General features: G+C 38.2%; 1 protein-coding gene across 2 annotated transcripts in view; it reads right to left on the reverse strand.

The window, feature by feature from the left end:
- The window catches only part of AGPAT4 (1-acylglycerol-3-phosphate O-acyltransferase 4), a 183777-nt gene that overhangs the window by 23756 nt on the left and 142058 nt on the right, over positions 1–17963 (reverse strand). Inside the window, exons 1-3 of one of the 2 annotated variants that reach the window (XM_072637709.1) lie at positions 12743–16101; positions 5047–5208; positions 4044–4197 (exon numbers count right to left, since the gene is read on the reverse strand). In XM_072637709.1, the coding sequence (XP_072493810.1) occupies positions 4044–4197; positions 5047–5208; positions 12743–12751 (325 nt within the window). In that variant the 5' untranslated portion in view covers positions 12752–16101. Of the gene's footprint in view, positions 1–4043; positions 4198–5046; positions 5209–12742; positions 16102–17963 lie in introns of those variants that run through there. The other variant, XM_072637708.1, reaches the window with a different exon arrangement.

Consider the following 17963-nt stretch of genomic DNA (forward strand, 5'->3'; position numbering starts at 1 on the left):
TATAGTAGTAGTTAGCACTTAAAGGTTTGTAAAGCCCTATACATATAAGGCTTATTTGATCCTCACGTCCTCACAACACTATCCCTACTTGATAGATGAGGAAACAGAGGCAGACAGAGATTAAGTAATTTGCCAAGGATCACAAATCTAGTATGTAATTGAGGCAGGATTTGAACTTGATTTTTCCTAGTTCTAAAATTCAGCATTCTTATCCACAGCTGCCACCTAACTTCCTGCAGTACTTTATTAATGCTATCTATCTAATCACTCACAATAACATTATATCTATGAGAAACTGAATTCAAGGTTATAAGTTGCCAAGAACACATCTCAGTAGACTGGGACTTCCTTTTTCTCCCACCTGCCAAGTAGTAAATCTGTCACCTACAATTCTTTGGTTCTAACCTGTGACCCGAGTCAGGGGTAAGAGAAGGATCCAAGAACCCTGGGGTCCAGGGGCTCTCTGGCCTCCAGGGTAGTCACTGACTTAGAGAAAAGTCTCTAGGTACGTGTGACCCCACGATTTGGCTTTGGTCCTGCCCTATTGTGGTCAATATCTCTAGGAATGATTTGTGTAAGGGCATTCTTATCTAGCATTGAGATGCCACGGAGCCCGAAGTCATAGTAAAAACATTGGAAGATAGAATTTGAATCGTTTATCTCTCTCTCTCTCTCCGTGTGTGTATATACATTTGTATGTACACATACATGTACACATATGGTATATATGATGTCCGTGTGTGTGTGTGAGAGACAGAGAGAGAGAGAGAGAGAGAGAGAGAGAGAGAGACAGAGACAGAGAGACAGACAGACAGAGACAGAGACACAAACAGGTCAGAATGATGGCCTCAGTAGAATGAGTTGCAGTTTAATTTAGGAGGAATAAATGTGAAGTCCTATAATAAGGTTCAAAGAATTGATTCAATAAGTATAGAATAAATCAAGAATGGTTAGCCAACTTTTTCATTAGAAAAAGAGCTGCCTTTAAACTAGACACATGGCAAGATTATAACATGGAGGTCAAAAAAGCTAGTGGCATCTCAGACTGAATGTAGAGAATCCTAGGATTGAAACTGAGAGAGGTAGTATGTTCTATTGCATTCTAGTAGCACACATGTGGAACATGACGTTTAGTTTTAGGCACCACATTTTAGGAAGGAAATTGACAGAACAAAATTGGTCCAAAGGTGATTAAATGACATGGTCTAGAAACCAGGCCACTCAAAGTTAAATTGAATGAACCAGGAACAGGTAATGGAATATGACAGTTGCCTTCAAATATAAGAAAAAAGGCTGTCATGTGGAAGAAGGATGACATTTTTTTCTGTTTACATCCACAGAACAGAATGCCACAGAACTGATGGAGTTTCAAAGTTAAAAAGAGGCAGATTTTTGCCTGGAGAAGAGAAAAATCTTCTTAATAATTGTCCAAAAATGCAGCAGGCTGCCTTGAGAGGTACTAAGTTCCCCATATCATTTAGTTCTTTGGGTCAAGGCTTTTGGAGATGCTGTAGAGGAGGCATGTGGTTCAAGAATTAGATAAGATGACCTTAAAGGCCTCTTTCCACTCTAGGATTCTATGATTTTTTAACTCCTCTCTTGCTTTCCACAAATCCAATCAGTTCGCAGATACTCACAAACCTTCCTTCAAAAGAGTTCTTACTTCCGTCCCTCACTGCCATCACTAGTTTAGCCTACATTCTACCAATGCAGCAATGTAGGTAGCTCAGCATGATGGGCTTAGTCACAGGTTAGAGACTTGAGGGCTCTGAGAAGATGTAGACCTCACACTTGAAAAATGGCAACAGCTTCCTGTCTGGTTTCCCCATCTCCAGTCCCCCAGCATTCAGGAATCTCTACAGTCTTGTTCTAACCCACTCCTCTAACCTTACCCAAACTATTTCCCCTTCATGTACTCTATACTCCAAAACAGATGACTGGTTTCATATACACAGCTCTGATGCCTAATTTCACTGGTCATCCACTTTGCAATGTTCTATTTCCCTGCCTCAAGTCTCTCCCCACTCCGGTTTATCCTCCATTAAACTATCCCAGTGATCCTCACTATTCTCCACATTCGACAAACTCCAGTGTTTTCCCTTTTATCTCGAGGATCAAATATCTGTTTGGCTTTTAAAGCCCTTCACAACCTGATCCCTTTCTATCTTCCCAGTCTTCTCATACTTTATTGCCCCTTAATGTACTCTGGGACTCAGTGACTCTCCCCTTCTTGCTGTTCTGAAACTTTCTCCAATGCCTGGGATTTTCTCCCTCCTCATTCTTTCCTCCTTCCTTTCTTCAAATTTCAACTAAAATCCCACCTTCTGCAAAAGGTCTTTCCCTAAATTTCTTAATGCTAGTACCTTATTTCTAAGATAATGTTCACTATCCTGCCTGTACCTTATTTCAAAGTTGTTTGTGTATTTTCTACCCCATCAGACTGTGATACAAGGAATGTTTCTGCCCTTCTATTTTCTGTCTTCTGCCCTTAGCACGACACCTGGCACACAGTACTTATTGACTTGAAGTGCCTTGAAAGGGGTGGATGGCAAAGAAGAAAATAGGAAATGTTAACAATCTTTAATTATAAAATCATATCCACTTTAGCTGAGATTTGCTCTTTAGTCTACTGAACAGACAGAGGAGAGATGAAAAGAGGTAAAATGTGGGAAGGGAGGGTAGTAGAGGAAATCTTTCATGTGTTCACTTATTTCTTTCCCACCCCAAGGGTTCTGGCTCACTGACACAGGCACACCAGCCAATTCCTGGGATAAATTCTTGGGAGGCAGATCCTGCCAAAAGGTGTCAGCAGGCAGAAAAGCATGGTCAAAACTTCCACAGGAATTAGGCCTCTAGGAGGCTCAGACAACCATTGTAGGGGCAGCAGGAGAAAGAAAAATGGAGGGTCTTGGCTGTCACCTACAATGCCATAGTATCTGCGCTGAGCAGCAGAGGGTGTAGTGACTATTCCATGTAATGACCTGAGCTAGGATGCAGCCAGTTAGTTTCCACTTACAGCATTGTTTAATGGTTTCTACTACTGTGTGACCTTAACCTCTCTGGAGTTCAGATGTCTCTTTTGTAAAATGAAATGGTGATGGTGGCTTTAGTGGTAGTTGTTGTTCGGTCATTTCAGACATGTCCAATTCTTTATGACCTTGGGGTTTTCTTGGTGAAGATACCAGAGTGGTTTGCCATTTCCTCCTCCAGCTCATTTTATACAGGAGGAAACTGAGGTAAACAGAGCAAACACAGCTAGTAAGTATCTGAGGGTGGATTTGAACTTAGGTCTTCTTGACTGCAGGTATGGTGCTCTATCCACTGAGCTACCTTGCTGCCCATTTAGTGGTAGTAACCACATCAAAAAAACCAACAATTTCTATACTTCTTTAAAATTTACATAACATTTCACATATGTTATCTCATTTGAGACTCCTGACCACTCTGGGAGGCAACCACTCTAGGTATGATGATACCCATTTTGTAGATGAGGAAAGAAAAGTCAAGTATCTTGACCAGGGTCACACAGCAAATAGTCAGCTCTTTCTGACTGGCTTTAACTCCAGCACTGTGTTTAAAGACCACTCACTGGCTCTAGAGTCCGAACACTTGAGTTCAAATTGGATATCTGACATCTCCTCTGTGTTGACCCTGGGCCCATCACTTCCCTTTGGACTTTAATTTCCTCCTTGGTAAAATGAGGGCCCTTTCAGCTGGATGCTAATAAATCCTATGAACATTGCAGCAGGCCAGCAACACCTACCTCACACGGTTACCCTGCTTTATTAACATTAAGTTACTACAGAAATTTGTACGATTAACATCCCTGATGTGTCATAACAAAGTAAAACTCTCCTCCTCTCTATTTCTAATTCCCCCAAAGGTCCTAATTCAGCAGTCCCTTGTGCAGTCAGCTGAGAGACTTCAGGTAAATCTGGTGGTGAAGGAAGAAAGCTTTACACATTGGGGGGGGATGGACTGATACTCTATTTTGTCCTTATTGAAAGGGAAGAAAAAAATTTGCACCAAGTGACTTTCCTTACCTACATTTCTTAAACACTTCACAGTGACAGCAAATCCCTTTGTGCGCGGGAGCAGGTGATATTTGAGTTTTGGCAGGCCTTTAGATTCTGCTACCTGCATACTGATCTGGTGCTTCTGCTGGGTGAATCTGGTGCCTTCGCAATGAATCAGAAACTGGAAACAACAGAGCAGAGAAATTAGAAACCACTTCGTGGAAAACATCTGTGGGCAGAAGCAAGAGACTGGATGGAAGCCTCACATTTTCCTAGACTTCTTATGACTTTCAGGAAGTGGCCTGTCTCATGGGGCTGAGGTATCAGAATTCCTGAATAACATTCTCTGATTACGTTACTTAGACATGAGTCCAGCTAACACATTCTTGTGAGGAAGGAAGTCACCAGCTTATCTGGCCTCAGCTTTCCCACTGGAGGGAAAATGGAACTGGTGAGAAAAGAGATTATGAGGTGGGTTTAAGGACATGCTTACTCTTCTCAAAATGCTTCCAGATCCTTTGATCTTTAGCTATACCAAGTGTTAGCACTGAGTCTATTTAGGAAGGGCAGCAGGTTGGTGAGGTGGATAGAGTGCCAGGCCTGGACTCAGGAAGATTCATTTTCCTGAGTTCAATTTGGCCTTCACACACTTATTACCTGTGTGACCCTGGGTAAGTTATTTAACCCTGTTTGCCACAATTTCTCCATCTGTCAAATAAGCTGGAGAAGAAAACGGCAAACCACTTAAGCATCTTTGCTAAGAAGAGTTGGACATGACTGAGATAAGTAAACAACAATATTTAGGAAATAGTAGGAATGAGAAAAATAAAAATGACCATCAACCTCCAACCATGATTATGAAAATAAAAAATAATACCAACAGAGCAAAGCATGAGAAACTAAGTCCTCAAGGTCTGACCAGTTTTTAAAGTCTTGTGCCATTTTAGGATACTCCTCATGAGTGAGCAGAATTGGGGGCTGTCAGGATAGATGTGTTTGTAGCTATCCCTGTTTCAAAGCTGTTACTTACCCAGAAGTTTTCAGGATAGTCCCGGAGATTTAGCAAACCCCTGATGACCGTCTCACGATCTTCCTCCCACTTGCGGGAACAGAATACTATTTCCAAGAAATACCACATCCATCCAATTACAGGGACATAGGAAAGTTCTTTCTTAGCCAGAACTTTGGAACTCTGAAAAACAGAGGAGGAGAGAGAGGAAGACCATAAGAGTGGTGAGAAGGGGGTTTTCTACATGATATTGCCCAAGCTATCAATCAACAACCATTTATGTGCCTACTATATGCCAAGCACTGAGCATATAAAGGCAAAAATGAAAGTCCCTACTTTTACATTTTCATGAGGGAATCAACATGTATATATGCAATACTATAAAAAAATCAATATGGATATGTGTAATATATGTATTACTGCACATAATAACATACAAAACAGACTCAAGATAACTTTGAATGGAAGATCACTAGAAGATGAAAGGATGAAGAAGTACTATCCTCAGAAGGTGGCATTTTGAGTTGGGTATGGAAGAAAGCCAGAGAATCTATGAAGCAGAAGTGAGAAGAGAAGGCATTCAAGAGATAGGGGGCAGCCAGTGCAAAGATGTGGAGAAAGGAGATGGAAGGTCATGTGCATTTATGTTTGATTTACAGGAGCAGAGACAATTAGTTCTTATGTGGGTAATCCTGCCAGAACAAAATGTGGATAAATAGCTCACTCTGAGACCTCCTGGGGTCAATTCCATCAACAGATGTGGAGTGAGAAGCACTGGTTTGGCCTGGAAAGTTAGTTATGGATTCTAACACTGAGTCATTCACACCCTGGACGTTGGGTCATATGGATAAGAACATTCCAGGCACAAACAAGGGTTAGCCGCCATGTTAGCATGGCTACTCTATCTTTAATTTCCTCCTTACATCTAAATCTTTATTCTTTGGGTCCCATAGAAAGCTTCCATAATGTGTTTAATAATCAATGAATCACCCAGCATTTATTAAGTACCTACTATGTGCCAAGCATTGTGCCTAGACACTAGAGTTACAAAGAATGAAACAATTCCTCTTTTTTTTTTTAAAAAAAAAAACTTATGCTCAAATGGAAAAGACAACAACAAATACAAACATACATGCTGTTTGTGTGTATACCACATGAAATTACACATGAAATAAGTATAAATGAAATACAGATAAAGTAGCTGAAACAAGGGAGTTTGAGAGGGAGGAGGCTAGGGGGTGGGGTGGGGTCAGGAAAGCCTTCACAAAGAAGACTGCTCGAGCTGTGCCTTAAAGCAAGAAAAAGACTCCCTGAGGCAGAGGTCCAGAGCGAGTGCATTTCAGGCATTGGGATCACAGAGAGTGGAACTGGAGGCCTGGGTGAAATAAGAGAGAGCAAGAGTGGGATTAATGGCCAATGAGGCTGGAAAGATAGGGTAGGAAGCTTGAAGAACTTTTAAAAAAGAATTTATATTGTCTCCAAAAAGGACTAGGGAACCAGTAGAACCGACTAAATAGGGAAATCAAATGGTCAGAGCTTCACGCAAGGAAAATCACTTTGGGAGAAGTTTTGAGGCTGAACTAGAGAAACCTGAAAGATTGACCAGGAGACTACTGCAATAATCCAGGTGAGGGCCTGAACTTAAGTAACTTACTATGGAGAAGAGAGAAAGGGAATGGATGGAAGAGCTGTAGAGGTAAAAGTGGCAAGATTTGGCAAATAACTGGACATGTGAGGAGGAAGAAAGAGAGAGGACTCAAGGATAACATCAAGGTTATGAACTTGAGAGTCTGGAAAAATAGTGATGCCTTCAAAAGAGATAAGAAAATTTGGAAGAGACAAGGATTTGAGGCAAAAGAAACTCAGTTTTATACATGTTGAGTTTGATTACATATACATACATACTCTAGTAAACAATTAGTGATTGAGGGACAGATGCTCAGGAGAAAGGCTGGACATGCAGATTTAAGTCATCTTCACAGTGATGAGAGTTAAATGCATGTGAACTGATGAGATTACCAAGAGTGAGGACTTACAAGAAATTTACACAACAGAACCTTGGGGGAGCAACCACAATATGGGGTATGAAATGGACTATGAGCCAACAAAAGAGGCTGAGGAAGAGTGATTAGACTGGTAGGAGAAAAAGGAAAGAGTAGTGTGACTATCCCAGAGAGAAGAGAATCTCCAGGAATAGAAGGGATGATTGAGTTAGCAATCTGATGGAGGAAATGGAAGGGGGTGAGAGTAGATGGGATAAATCACCCATACAGGTAAGTGGTTTGGCCTTGGCAAGGAAAAGGGTCACTTCTTTGTTAGAGATTGGTGATAAGTAGGAGAGAACAAGGTATGATATCGAGAGGTTTTAAGATGAAGAGAAAGGAATGAGGGATTTCATGTCAAATGGCCTCAATTTTTTCAGTACAGAGACAAAGTTCTTAGGTGCAAGGGAGGAGAAAGAGACCTGAGGATGGAAAAGAGGAAAAGCTTTTGTGGGAAGTGAGATAGGTAATCAATTAGAGATGGTTAAAAAGGCTCCCTTGCAAAAGCAAAAGTTCACTTGAGGTGAGATAATATGAATTTATAATATACTCAGTACCTTAGTGAATACAAATGAGAGGAGATAGCTAGTGGAAGTACTTCAGGGATGAGGATTGGCAAGAAATGACCACAGATCCAACTAGGGGCAAAAAAATAGAGAGCAAAGGACACCGTATAGTTCAAATGGCTAATTACAGGGTTAAGACTGGAAGAGGAGGAAAGTGAAATCATACCAGGGTAATGGCCTGGGGCAAAGGGAGTCAAGAAAGGCAAATCATAGGTTTAGGCAGGCTCAGACAAAGGGAGAGTGGGACTAATGAAAATTACAATTAGAGAGAGGAATGTCAGCATTTTTTATTAAGATGGGGGATACTTGTGGGCAATAATGAGATCCAGTGTGTAATCACCCCAGTGTGTGACTGAGATGGAAGGAAACAATCAGTCATGGGTTAAGGAGGCTCAGGAATTGAGACGTCAGGGAGCTAGAGAAAGTACTGATCTGGATATTAAAGTCCCCTAATACAGGGAAGAGCTGGGGAAGAAAGAAAATGATTCATATGCTGAATTCCTTTGGAAAGATGGAGAAGGAACCTGGAAACAGTATTCAACGATTGAGTCTGGATGAAATATTTTGATTGAGTGGACTTCAAAGGAAAAGTTGATGAGTCATGGAAATAAAGCAAAAGTTTGGAAGTGGCAGTGGGGACCAAGAAGAACTTCAACTCCTCCTTCATGGCTATATCAGGAGTGTGAGAAAAAGTGCAAGTCATATTGGAAAGAAGAGCCCTAGATGCAATGTCATTGAGGAGGAGTCAAGTCTCACTGAGAGTTACCAGAAATGTCAGAAAAAGAGATACAGGATGAGGTGAAGTTCATTATGGAATGAGAATTCCAGAGTGGGAGAGGAAGGATCTCCAATGAAGTCTCCTTTGGGAGTCACCATTCCTAGAACTTAAACCAGTACAGCTTCCACAGATCTGGAGGTGAGGTGCAGGGGAACAGTTATTCACCCCAAGAAATATTTTTTCTTATTAGTGAATTACCCAAAAAATGATACTTAATGTTTAGGAAAGGCAAAGAAGTAATATCTTCTACCACCTGTTAGCCTGAAAACCTTCTGGGACTTAACCAAGAAATCCTCAAACATTTTTTCTCACCATAACATCAAAAAGAAATCAATACTTCAAGCAAATAAAATCAACATTATAATCATCTTCTCTCTTCTTCTTCTCCTCCCCTCTCCTTCTTCTCCATTCTAACATTCACTCATGCCTCCATTCATTCAAAAAGCATTATGAAGCAATTATTAATGTTCTAGGTACTGGGAATCCAAAGACACAATCATAGGAGGACCAGAATGGCTCCTCTGCCGTCACTCAATTCTGTCCTTGTAGGTCTTAGTATGAAGCTTAGAAAATATACTGCCTCCTAGAAACTTTCCCCTAAAACTTGTAAAATACTTGTAAATGCTTTTTCACTCTGTTTTATCATTTCCATTTTTTTCCCATTTGAATGAAACATAGGAATTCCCTTTTAGATCCCTGATCAATGAGGAGTAAATATACATCTGCAGAAATACATACTCCAAAGGAAGGTCTTTACACAAGACAAAAACTTGTACATGCATGCACACTCACACTGCAATCTGGTTTTGGAAAAAGTTTAAATGACTTGGCTTTCACAGAAATTTTCTTGATCTGCCAAATTTTTGCCAAGCTTTCCAGTACTAATCTTGACTGGCATTAGTAAGATTGTTTTTTTAAACTTTTCACTTTTATTGTGAATTCAATAATCAACAAATACAAATATTTCTGCACACAAAAAAACAAAGTAGGTGACGTGTGCATTTAATTTAACAAGTTAGTAACAAAATTGCCCTTCGTTCTTCCTTTTGCACTTGTATTCTTCTCTTCATTCACCATGACAGATGACAAATACAATAGATTCAGAGAAGCGCAGGAAGATTTATATCAACTAAAACAGAATGAGGAGAACAATTTATACTGTGATCATGATAAAAATGTGAAGGAAAACAACCTGGAAACAGAACTCTGATTCAAACAAGCAATCAGGGCTTTGAGAAATGAATAATGAGACCTATCTCCCACTTCTTGGAAATGAAGTGGACTATGAGAGGTGCAGAATGGGCCGTGTCTTCTTAGATATGACCAAGGTCCTTATAATAACAATAAACATCAAAAGTCTTATGTTGAGTGCCAAGCCCACGATTTATGCTTTCAAAATTTTACTAAGATCCCTAGATACCTACTGTATCTTTGTTTCTTTTCAGTCTTGGCACCACCAAATGAACTACGGGCTAAATTTCATGGCTACTATAATTAGTCTATTTTTGAATGCTCTAAATGAGAAAGAGATGCCTGTTGGTCAGGAGCATAAACTCAGAATAAGTTTATGGCTGGCAGAATAAAACTATATAAGAAACATTATTTTCAAATTCTATGGAATGGCATTGGTAAAGAAAGTTTCAGGGCTTCAAAATAGTATGCTACCAAAGGCATTCTACAATGTCCTCTCAACCCTGGCTCCTCCTTACCATGCCCTCAGTACATGTTTATCTGGCGCCTTTCTTTTGGCCTTGATGGTCACACACTTTAAAGTAATATTTTTTCTTGATCTTACATGGTAAATTAGATTATTTCAGTGACAGGTGTTGGAGGAAATCTTTAAGAATTAAATCATGCAATGTGGACATCTATTTCTAAGTTAAAAATGGCTTGGATATTAGATCAATGTTAAAGTAAATAAAAATTTTTTCTAGAAGACTCAAGCCTAAAACATCGAATGTGATATTAATATTTTTTTCTAAGAGTTAAATTCCCAAACTCAGTTTTACAAGTAATGTCATTCTTGAATTTGAAGAAAAAAGTAGTTACAACCATAGAGCAACTTTGAAAACTGATCGAGTTAAAATATGGATTCATATTAAATTTGACAAAGTAACTGGAGACAATTATCATTTGTGGTATGGTTGAGCTGCATTCCAAATGGTAACTGTTGGTGCTACACCTTTGTAACTAAAAGAGCAAAAGTGATAACTGTTTCATAATAGTTTCTATATGCGATCAGGATAGAATGACAGAATGAGTAGGCAAATTGAATGTTTTCTATGTGTAGTTGATTTGAAGATACATTCAAATATATTCACGTTCCTAGACTGGCAATAAGTTTGCATTTCATGTTTTAAATCTATGACTATCTTTTATGTTAGCATTATGTTTGTAAGTTTCTTGCATTACAATTTTCAAAAATATTATATTAAAGTGCTGCTGATTTTTGGAATGATATCGAGTTCTGACTTACTAGTCAAAACTATCAAAATATTTTACTAGTCAAATAGTTTTATTTATTTATAATAATAGTTTTATTAGTCAAAAATACCAATTAGTTTGGAAGACAATGTACTCTACTGGGATAACCTAAATATTCAAACATGTATACTCTGCTCTATTTGAATTTGGTAAATAGTACAAAAGAGTTTAAGATTGGAAATGCTGTTTGAAAGCCAAATCTGAACAGCCATGTTCCAAGGACTAGGAATATTTGGAAGAAATTTAAATGTGAAAGACATTGTTTATACTGTTTTTAAATGATAAAATTTGGTGATGATCAGTAGAGATCCAAGCCTAGTTTTATCCCAGTCACATGACCTTCATCTTGTATCAATGAGGTAACCAGTGATCGGATAATTTTGAACACCAGATATTGCTTCAACTTTTTCTTAGGAAAATGAATCAGGAGAGTAAAAATAAAAATTAAATGGGAAAGACTAGTGATTAGCAAACTTTGGTATCTGTTTTTGTAGACTGTATAAAGTCTGTGTATAGCACTTTTTCAGAAGTATAATTCAAAGCAATCTCAATAATGACCAAGAAATTTAGAAAATGGGAAACTAAGCTGACTGCATAGCCAAGATCTGTAGCCTTTTTACTCCCACTACCAGGAGAACAATTGTGACTTTCTATAAAAATTGTCTTCCACTGAAATGATCCTTATTTGGCTCCAGTATTTGGCATAATGTAACAACTTCTACTTTTGCTGAAGTATAAAATTTCTGCTAATTTTTTTTCCTCTAGTAACTTACCAATCTTTTTTTACCTGCTTCATCTACAAGGAACAAAATATTAGGGAAGTAGATCAAGTTGAAGAGGCACCTAAACAGTGTTTTGGACTTGAAAAAAGGAAATAAGGGGTTCAAATCTTGCCTCAGATGCTTACTAGATATGTGAATCTTGTCAAATTTTTACAACCTTTAGATGCAGTTTCAGAAAATAACTACACCTACTTCACAAGGTTCTTGTGAGGCTCAGACATGATAATCTCTCTCCATATGTGCATACACGCACACACATGTAAATAGAAATACACACCTGTGTAAACATGCATGTAAATGTATGAACACACATGATTGCATGTGTGCACAAATCTACACATATGAAAAATTCTATTTACATAGTGCTTAAAACTCTGTATAAATGTTATCTTTTAAGACAAAAAGATAATATCTTTTTCCTTTTATCATATAAATTGACATTAAATGACTAAAGGCTATAATAATGAATATGGTCGTGCGTGTGTGTGTGTGTATAAGGTTACGTGTTGTTGTTCAGTCATTTAAGTTGTGTCTGACTGTGGCAAAGGTACTGGAGTGGTTTGCTATTTCCTTTTCCGGTTCATTTGACAGATGAGGAAAGTGAGGTAAATAGGGTTCAACGACTTGCCCAGGGTCTCATACCTAGTAACTGTCTGAGACCAGATCTGAACTCAGGAAGATAAGTCTTCCTGAATCCAGACCTGGCACTCTATCCACTGTAGTAGGTTAAAAAAAATGTCTCAGCAAATCCTAAGGAATTAAGTGATACAGGCTCTTTCTCTGTTAAAGGAATAGATGCAATGTAAATGCCTAAACATAAAATGTTACCTAAGGAAACCACCTACCCTTCCCTCCCTCCTGCAAGGAAGATGAATTTCTACATCATTCATAAAGAGATGGTCTACACTCATACAACACTCTCATCTGTGTACTTCTGTTGGAAAACTCATGTTGGTATTTAGAGTTCTTTACACCCTGGCTCCAACCTATCTTTCCATACTTTTCATAAATTATTTTTCTCCTTCACATGCTATTCAGTCCTGACAAACTAGAATACTTGCTTACCTCACACATGAGAATCCATCTCCCATCTCCATGTCTTTGTGTAGGCTGTGCCCCCTCTCTGAATTGCTCTCCCTTCTTCTCTTCTATTTCTTAGAATTCTTAGTTTTCTTCAAAATTTATTCCAATTCCACCTCCTCCACGAAGTCTTTTCTGATCTCTCTTCTGCTAGTGCCTCCCTATCCAGTTACCTTGTATTTATTTCTATATAAACGTATGGGCATACAAGTTGTTTCCTCTACTAAAACAAAGTAATTTGAGGGCAAAGACGTTTCATTTATGTCCTAGGATCTCATTCACCTTACACAATGCCTGGAACATAGTCAGTATTTAATAAATACTTGTTAGTTGATTAATTGATTCTGGAACTAGTTTGACTTTAGATCACAAAACAGGCCTTCAGGAAAGATCTTTCAAAAACAGAATAATTGTTAGGGATTTTCACACTTACAATGAACCTTAAAAAACAAAAAACACCACAGCAACAACCAAAACAGTCTCTCACCATAAGTTCTGAGAATGATGTAATAAGTATGTTTTGTTGCTAAGACAAATCCCATAATAGTCTAAGGCTCTTGGTATGCCTTACTGTTTCAGAACTGAAGTTTTATTTGACCCAATTCACATCCCCAAAGGAGTAAAGCAGGGCTGTTAGTTAATCTATTCTAGACTAATAAAATCAGGTCTAGGACAAAGGATCTAGAACCTACCACTGATGTGTCCTTTCCATTCTGTGGAAAACTAAATTCTACAACCTACAAATCTCACCAAGACTGCCACGTTTCCATGCAGCAGTTGTAAAACACGCCCTGTGACTGATCTAAAAGGGAAAAAACAATATGAAAAAGAAATGATGGGATTCTTTACAAAATCAACATAAGGCTGTGAGCTGGTTTGTCTAAATGCAATTAATACCACGGAACAACTTGTTCAACAGAAAAAGCTGCGATTTCAAGAGTAAAGGAGTGTTCCTAGCAGCCATAAGGGTAGGTTGCAATCAACCCTGACTGAAAAAGACAGAAAATGAGATTCCAGGATGGCCTCCAGGCAGCTGGCAGACAGTATGTGACACTAAAATCATATCTTATTCCAGACTCAGTTAAAGGATGAAAGCACTTTCTGTATGGCTATGCGACCTGGATGCCCATCCCCCACCTTCCTCCCAATATCTCACATCTGGCTTCACAAGCAGCTCACATTAAATAGTCAGCTGGACCACTGACAATGAGGTCTTGGGATACAGCCAGTCTACTAGCCCTGGAGCAACGCAACAGAGAATACACAGCAACACAGTACCCAGGTAGAATAAAGGCTTAAATTAGGCTCATAATGGAAGAAAACCCATATCATCTTGGCTCAGAAAGAAAGAATGGCATAGTGGTGAGTCTCGAAGCCCCAGCTTTGCCACATATTATCTGTATAATTCCAATCCATTCAAAACCAAACCAAATCAACATTTATTAAGCACCTAATATATGCAATGCACCATGGTAGGCAGTGAAGATACAAAGACAAAATTTGAAAACAGTTTCTGATCTTAAAGAACATACTTGTGGACAAAATCACTAACTACTCAGTCTCAACTTCCTCATCTGGAAAAGGGGATAAGAATACCTATAGTATTTGCCTCACGGGGTTAGCATGAGGATCCAATGAAAGAATCTAAGTTTTATATCCCAGAAACTCAAGGCTAACCATGTAACTGCTCTGCTCAAAAAAGTGTTACTGGTTCCCTATTAGGATAAAAGGCAAATTATTCTGTTGGGTATTTAAAGCACTTCACAGTCAGGTTCCAGACTATCTTTCTAGCTTGATTACACATGCTATATTCCAGACACAAGTGACACTTCCTATAGATAAAAGTCGATCATGCCTTTGCAGACACTGTCCTACATGCCCAAAATGTTTTCCCTCCTCATCCCTTGGGACCTTTCAGATTAAAAAAAATTTTGTAGTTACTTATCTGGGACCATGTTACTTCCCCACAGTAAATGGTAGTAAACTAGTGGAGGATCCAAATTGTTTTCCTTGCTTTATATTTCCTATTCCCTAGCACAAGTCACTAATACAACATTGGCACTTCATAAACACGTGCTGAACTGTTGAAAGTGCTTTATAAAAACCTTAAAAAACATCTCTCTTGTTATTTATAATGATATTTTTGCATGTGTATGCTTTCAACTACCTTATCTTCCAAGAAGCAGAGCCATATAGAGACTCAGCCTACACATGAATCCTTATTTGTCTCCACACAGGAATTCCAAGTCCATCTATATTCCGTATCCTCTAGCATCCATTGGCAACTAGGTGGCACAGTGGATACAGCACAAATCCTGGAGTCAGGAAGTCCTGAGTTCAAATCCAGTCTTGGACCTTTACCGGCTTTGTGACTCTGGATCCTCTGTTTGCCTCTATTGACTCCTGTGTAAAATGGGAGATAATAATAGGACCCACCTCCCAGAGTAGTAATAAGGATCAAATGGAGTAATATTTATAAAACGCTTAGCACATTGTGCAGCTCATAGTAAGTGCTTAATAAATGCTTGTTTCTTTCCTCCTTCTACCATTATCTACAGTTTCAATCTATTTAGTTGCCTTACTCATCAAACTATTAAACTGTCTACAGTTACAGTTTATCAATACAGCCAGACAACCTGACTAATGGTTAAAAGACATATTTCTACCCCAAAATGAACAGGGTTCCCAATATCTTTGCATTAAGTAGAATACTAGGGAGTCAATAACTGCACTGTCCTCTGCCCTTGTCAGACATCTGGAGTTCAGTATTGGATAAAAGATTCTAAGAAGGGCATTGTCAAACCAGAATATGTCTGCTGGAGTTTTAAAACAATGTTATTAAAAGATCAATTGATAAACCTAAAGATTCAATCTTCTGGAACAAAAACTCATTATTTGACAAAAAACTGTTGGGAAAACTAGAAAATGGTATGACCAAAACTAGGTATAGACCAGGGTGGGGAACCTCCAGCCTCAAGGCCATATGTGGCCCTCTGGATCCTCCAGTGGGGCCCTTTGATTGAATGCAAACTTCACAGGACAAATCTCCTTAATAAAATGATTTGTTCTGTAAAACTTGGATTGAGGACCTAGAAGGTCATGTATGGCCTTAAGACCACAGGTTCCCCTTTCCTAGTATGTATACCAATAATATAAGATCAAAATGGATACACGATATACATATAAAGGGTGATACCATAAGCAAATTAAGAGAGCATGGAATAGTTTATCTGTTAGATTTATGGATAAGGGAAGAATTTTGGACCAAAGCAAATGCAGAGAGCATTACAAAATATAAAACAGAAAATTTTGATTATATAAAATTAAAAACTTTTTGCAGAAACAAAACCAATGAAACCAAAATTATAAGGAAAGCAGAGAACTGGGGGGGGGGGGGAATCTTTGTAACAAGTATCTCTGATAAAGGCCTCATTTCTCATGTATATAGAGAACTGAGTCAAATTTATAAAAATACAAATCATTCCTCAATTGACAAAGGGTATGAACGGGGAATTTTTACAGAAAGAAATCAAAGCAATTTATGGTCATATAAAAATGCTCTAAATTTCTATTGATCAGTGAAATGCAAATTAAAACAACTCTGAGGTACCATATCATACCTATCAGACTGGCTAGTATGACAAAAAGCGAAAATGTTGGATGTTGTAGGGGATGTCGGAAAACTGGGACACTGATGTAGTATTGATGGAATTGTGAACCAGTCCAACCATTTGGGACAGCAACCTGTAGCTATGCCCAAAAGGCTATAAAACTATGCATACCCTTTGATCCAGCAATACAACTGCTAGGTCTATATCCCAAAGACATCCAAAAAAAAAAAAAAAAAGGGAAAAGGATCTATTTGTATAAAAATATTTATAGTAGCAATTTTTGTGGTGGCTAAGAATTGGCAATCAAAGGGATACCCATCAAAGAAGCAACGGCTAAACAAACTGTGGTATATGATTGTAATATAATATTACTGAGGTATAAGAAAAAATAACAAACAGGATGATTTCAGAAAAACCTGCAAAGACTTACATGAACTGATGCATAGTGAAGTGAACAGAAGCAGGAGAATATTGTGCACAGCAATAGCAATATTGTTCGATGAAGAACTGTGAATGACTTAGCTATTCTCAGCAATACAATGATCTAAGACAATCCCAAAGGACTAAAGATGAAGCAAACTATCCACCTCTAGAGAAAGAACTGATATTATTTGAATACAGAGTGAAGCATGCTATTTTTCTTTCTTTTTCTTTCATTTTTTCCTTTTATTTGAGTCTTCTTGTATAAAATGACATATATATGTAACTTACATTGCTTACTGTTTCAGGAAGGGGAAAGAGGAGGAATGAAGGGATAGAATTTGTAACTCAAAACTTTAAATAAAAGACCAGTTGATGCTACAGGGATATTTAATCTGGACAGAAATTTAGGGGAAGTGTAGTGCCATGATTGTGGACTTCAAATTCTTCAACAATATGAAAGAAAGACAAAACTTATTCTTCTTTACTAAGCAGGTAGAAGTTACAAGAAGATACAGTTTAATTCAACACAAGAAAGACCTTCCTGGAAACTAGAGCTTTTCATAAATGAACCAGACTTTCTCAATAGGCAGTGAGTTTCCCATCACTGGAGTTCTTCAAGGGGCAACTTTAAATCTGCTGTTATTAAAATGTAAATATATCCATGTGTTCCACCATGGTTAAGGACAAGGCAGTATTTTCATGGCCCTTGGACCATTACAAAGACTCTTACTACCACTTATTAGCAATGTTGTCAATGTAATTCATGCTTCAGGATTTCAGAGCTTCCTTATAACTCTGAGATTATGTGATTTTACCAGGGGCAAATGCAGAAAACCATAAAGGTTAATAATATGGCTGTGAACCTTGGAAGCCTTATAAGAACTGATGAAAAGTGAAGTGAGTAGAACCAGAAGAACATTGAACACAGTGACAATAACACTGCATGATGACTTAATGTGAAAGACTTAGCTACTATGATCAGTACGATTCAAGACAACTCCAAAGGACTTACAATGACAGATGCTGTTTACCTCTGGAGAGAAAACTATGAACTCTGAGTGCAAATTGAAGCATATTTTTTTCACATGGCTTTTTTTTTTAGTAATATGGTTAATATGGAAATATGTTTTACATGACTTCACATATAAAATGAGTTTCATGCCATTTGCTTT

The sequence above is a fragment of the Notamacropus eugenii genome, chromosome 2 (assembly GCF_028372415.1).
Source record: "Notamacropus eugenii isolate mMacEug1 chromosome 2, mMacEug1.pri_v2, whole genome shotgun sequence".
Taxonomy (NCBI): Eukaryota; Metazoa; Chordata; class Mammalia; order Diprotodontia; family Macropodidae; genus Notamacropus; species Notamacropus eugenii.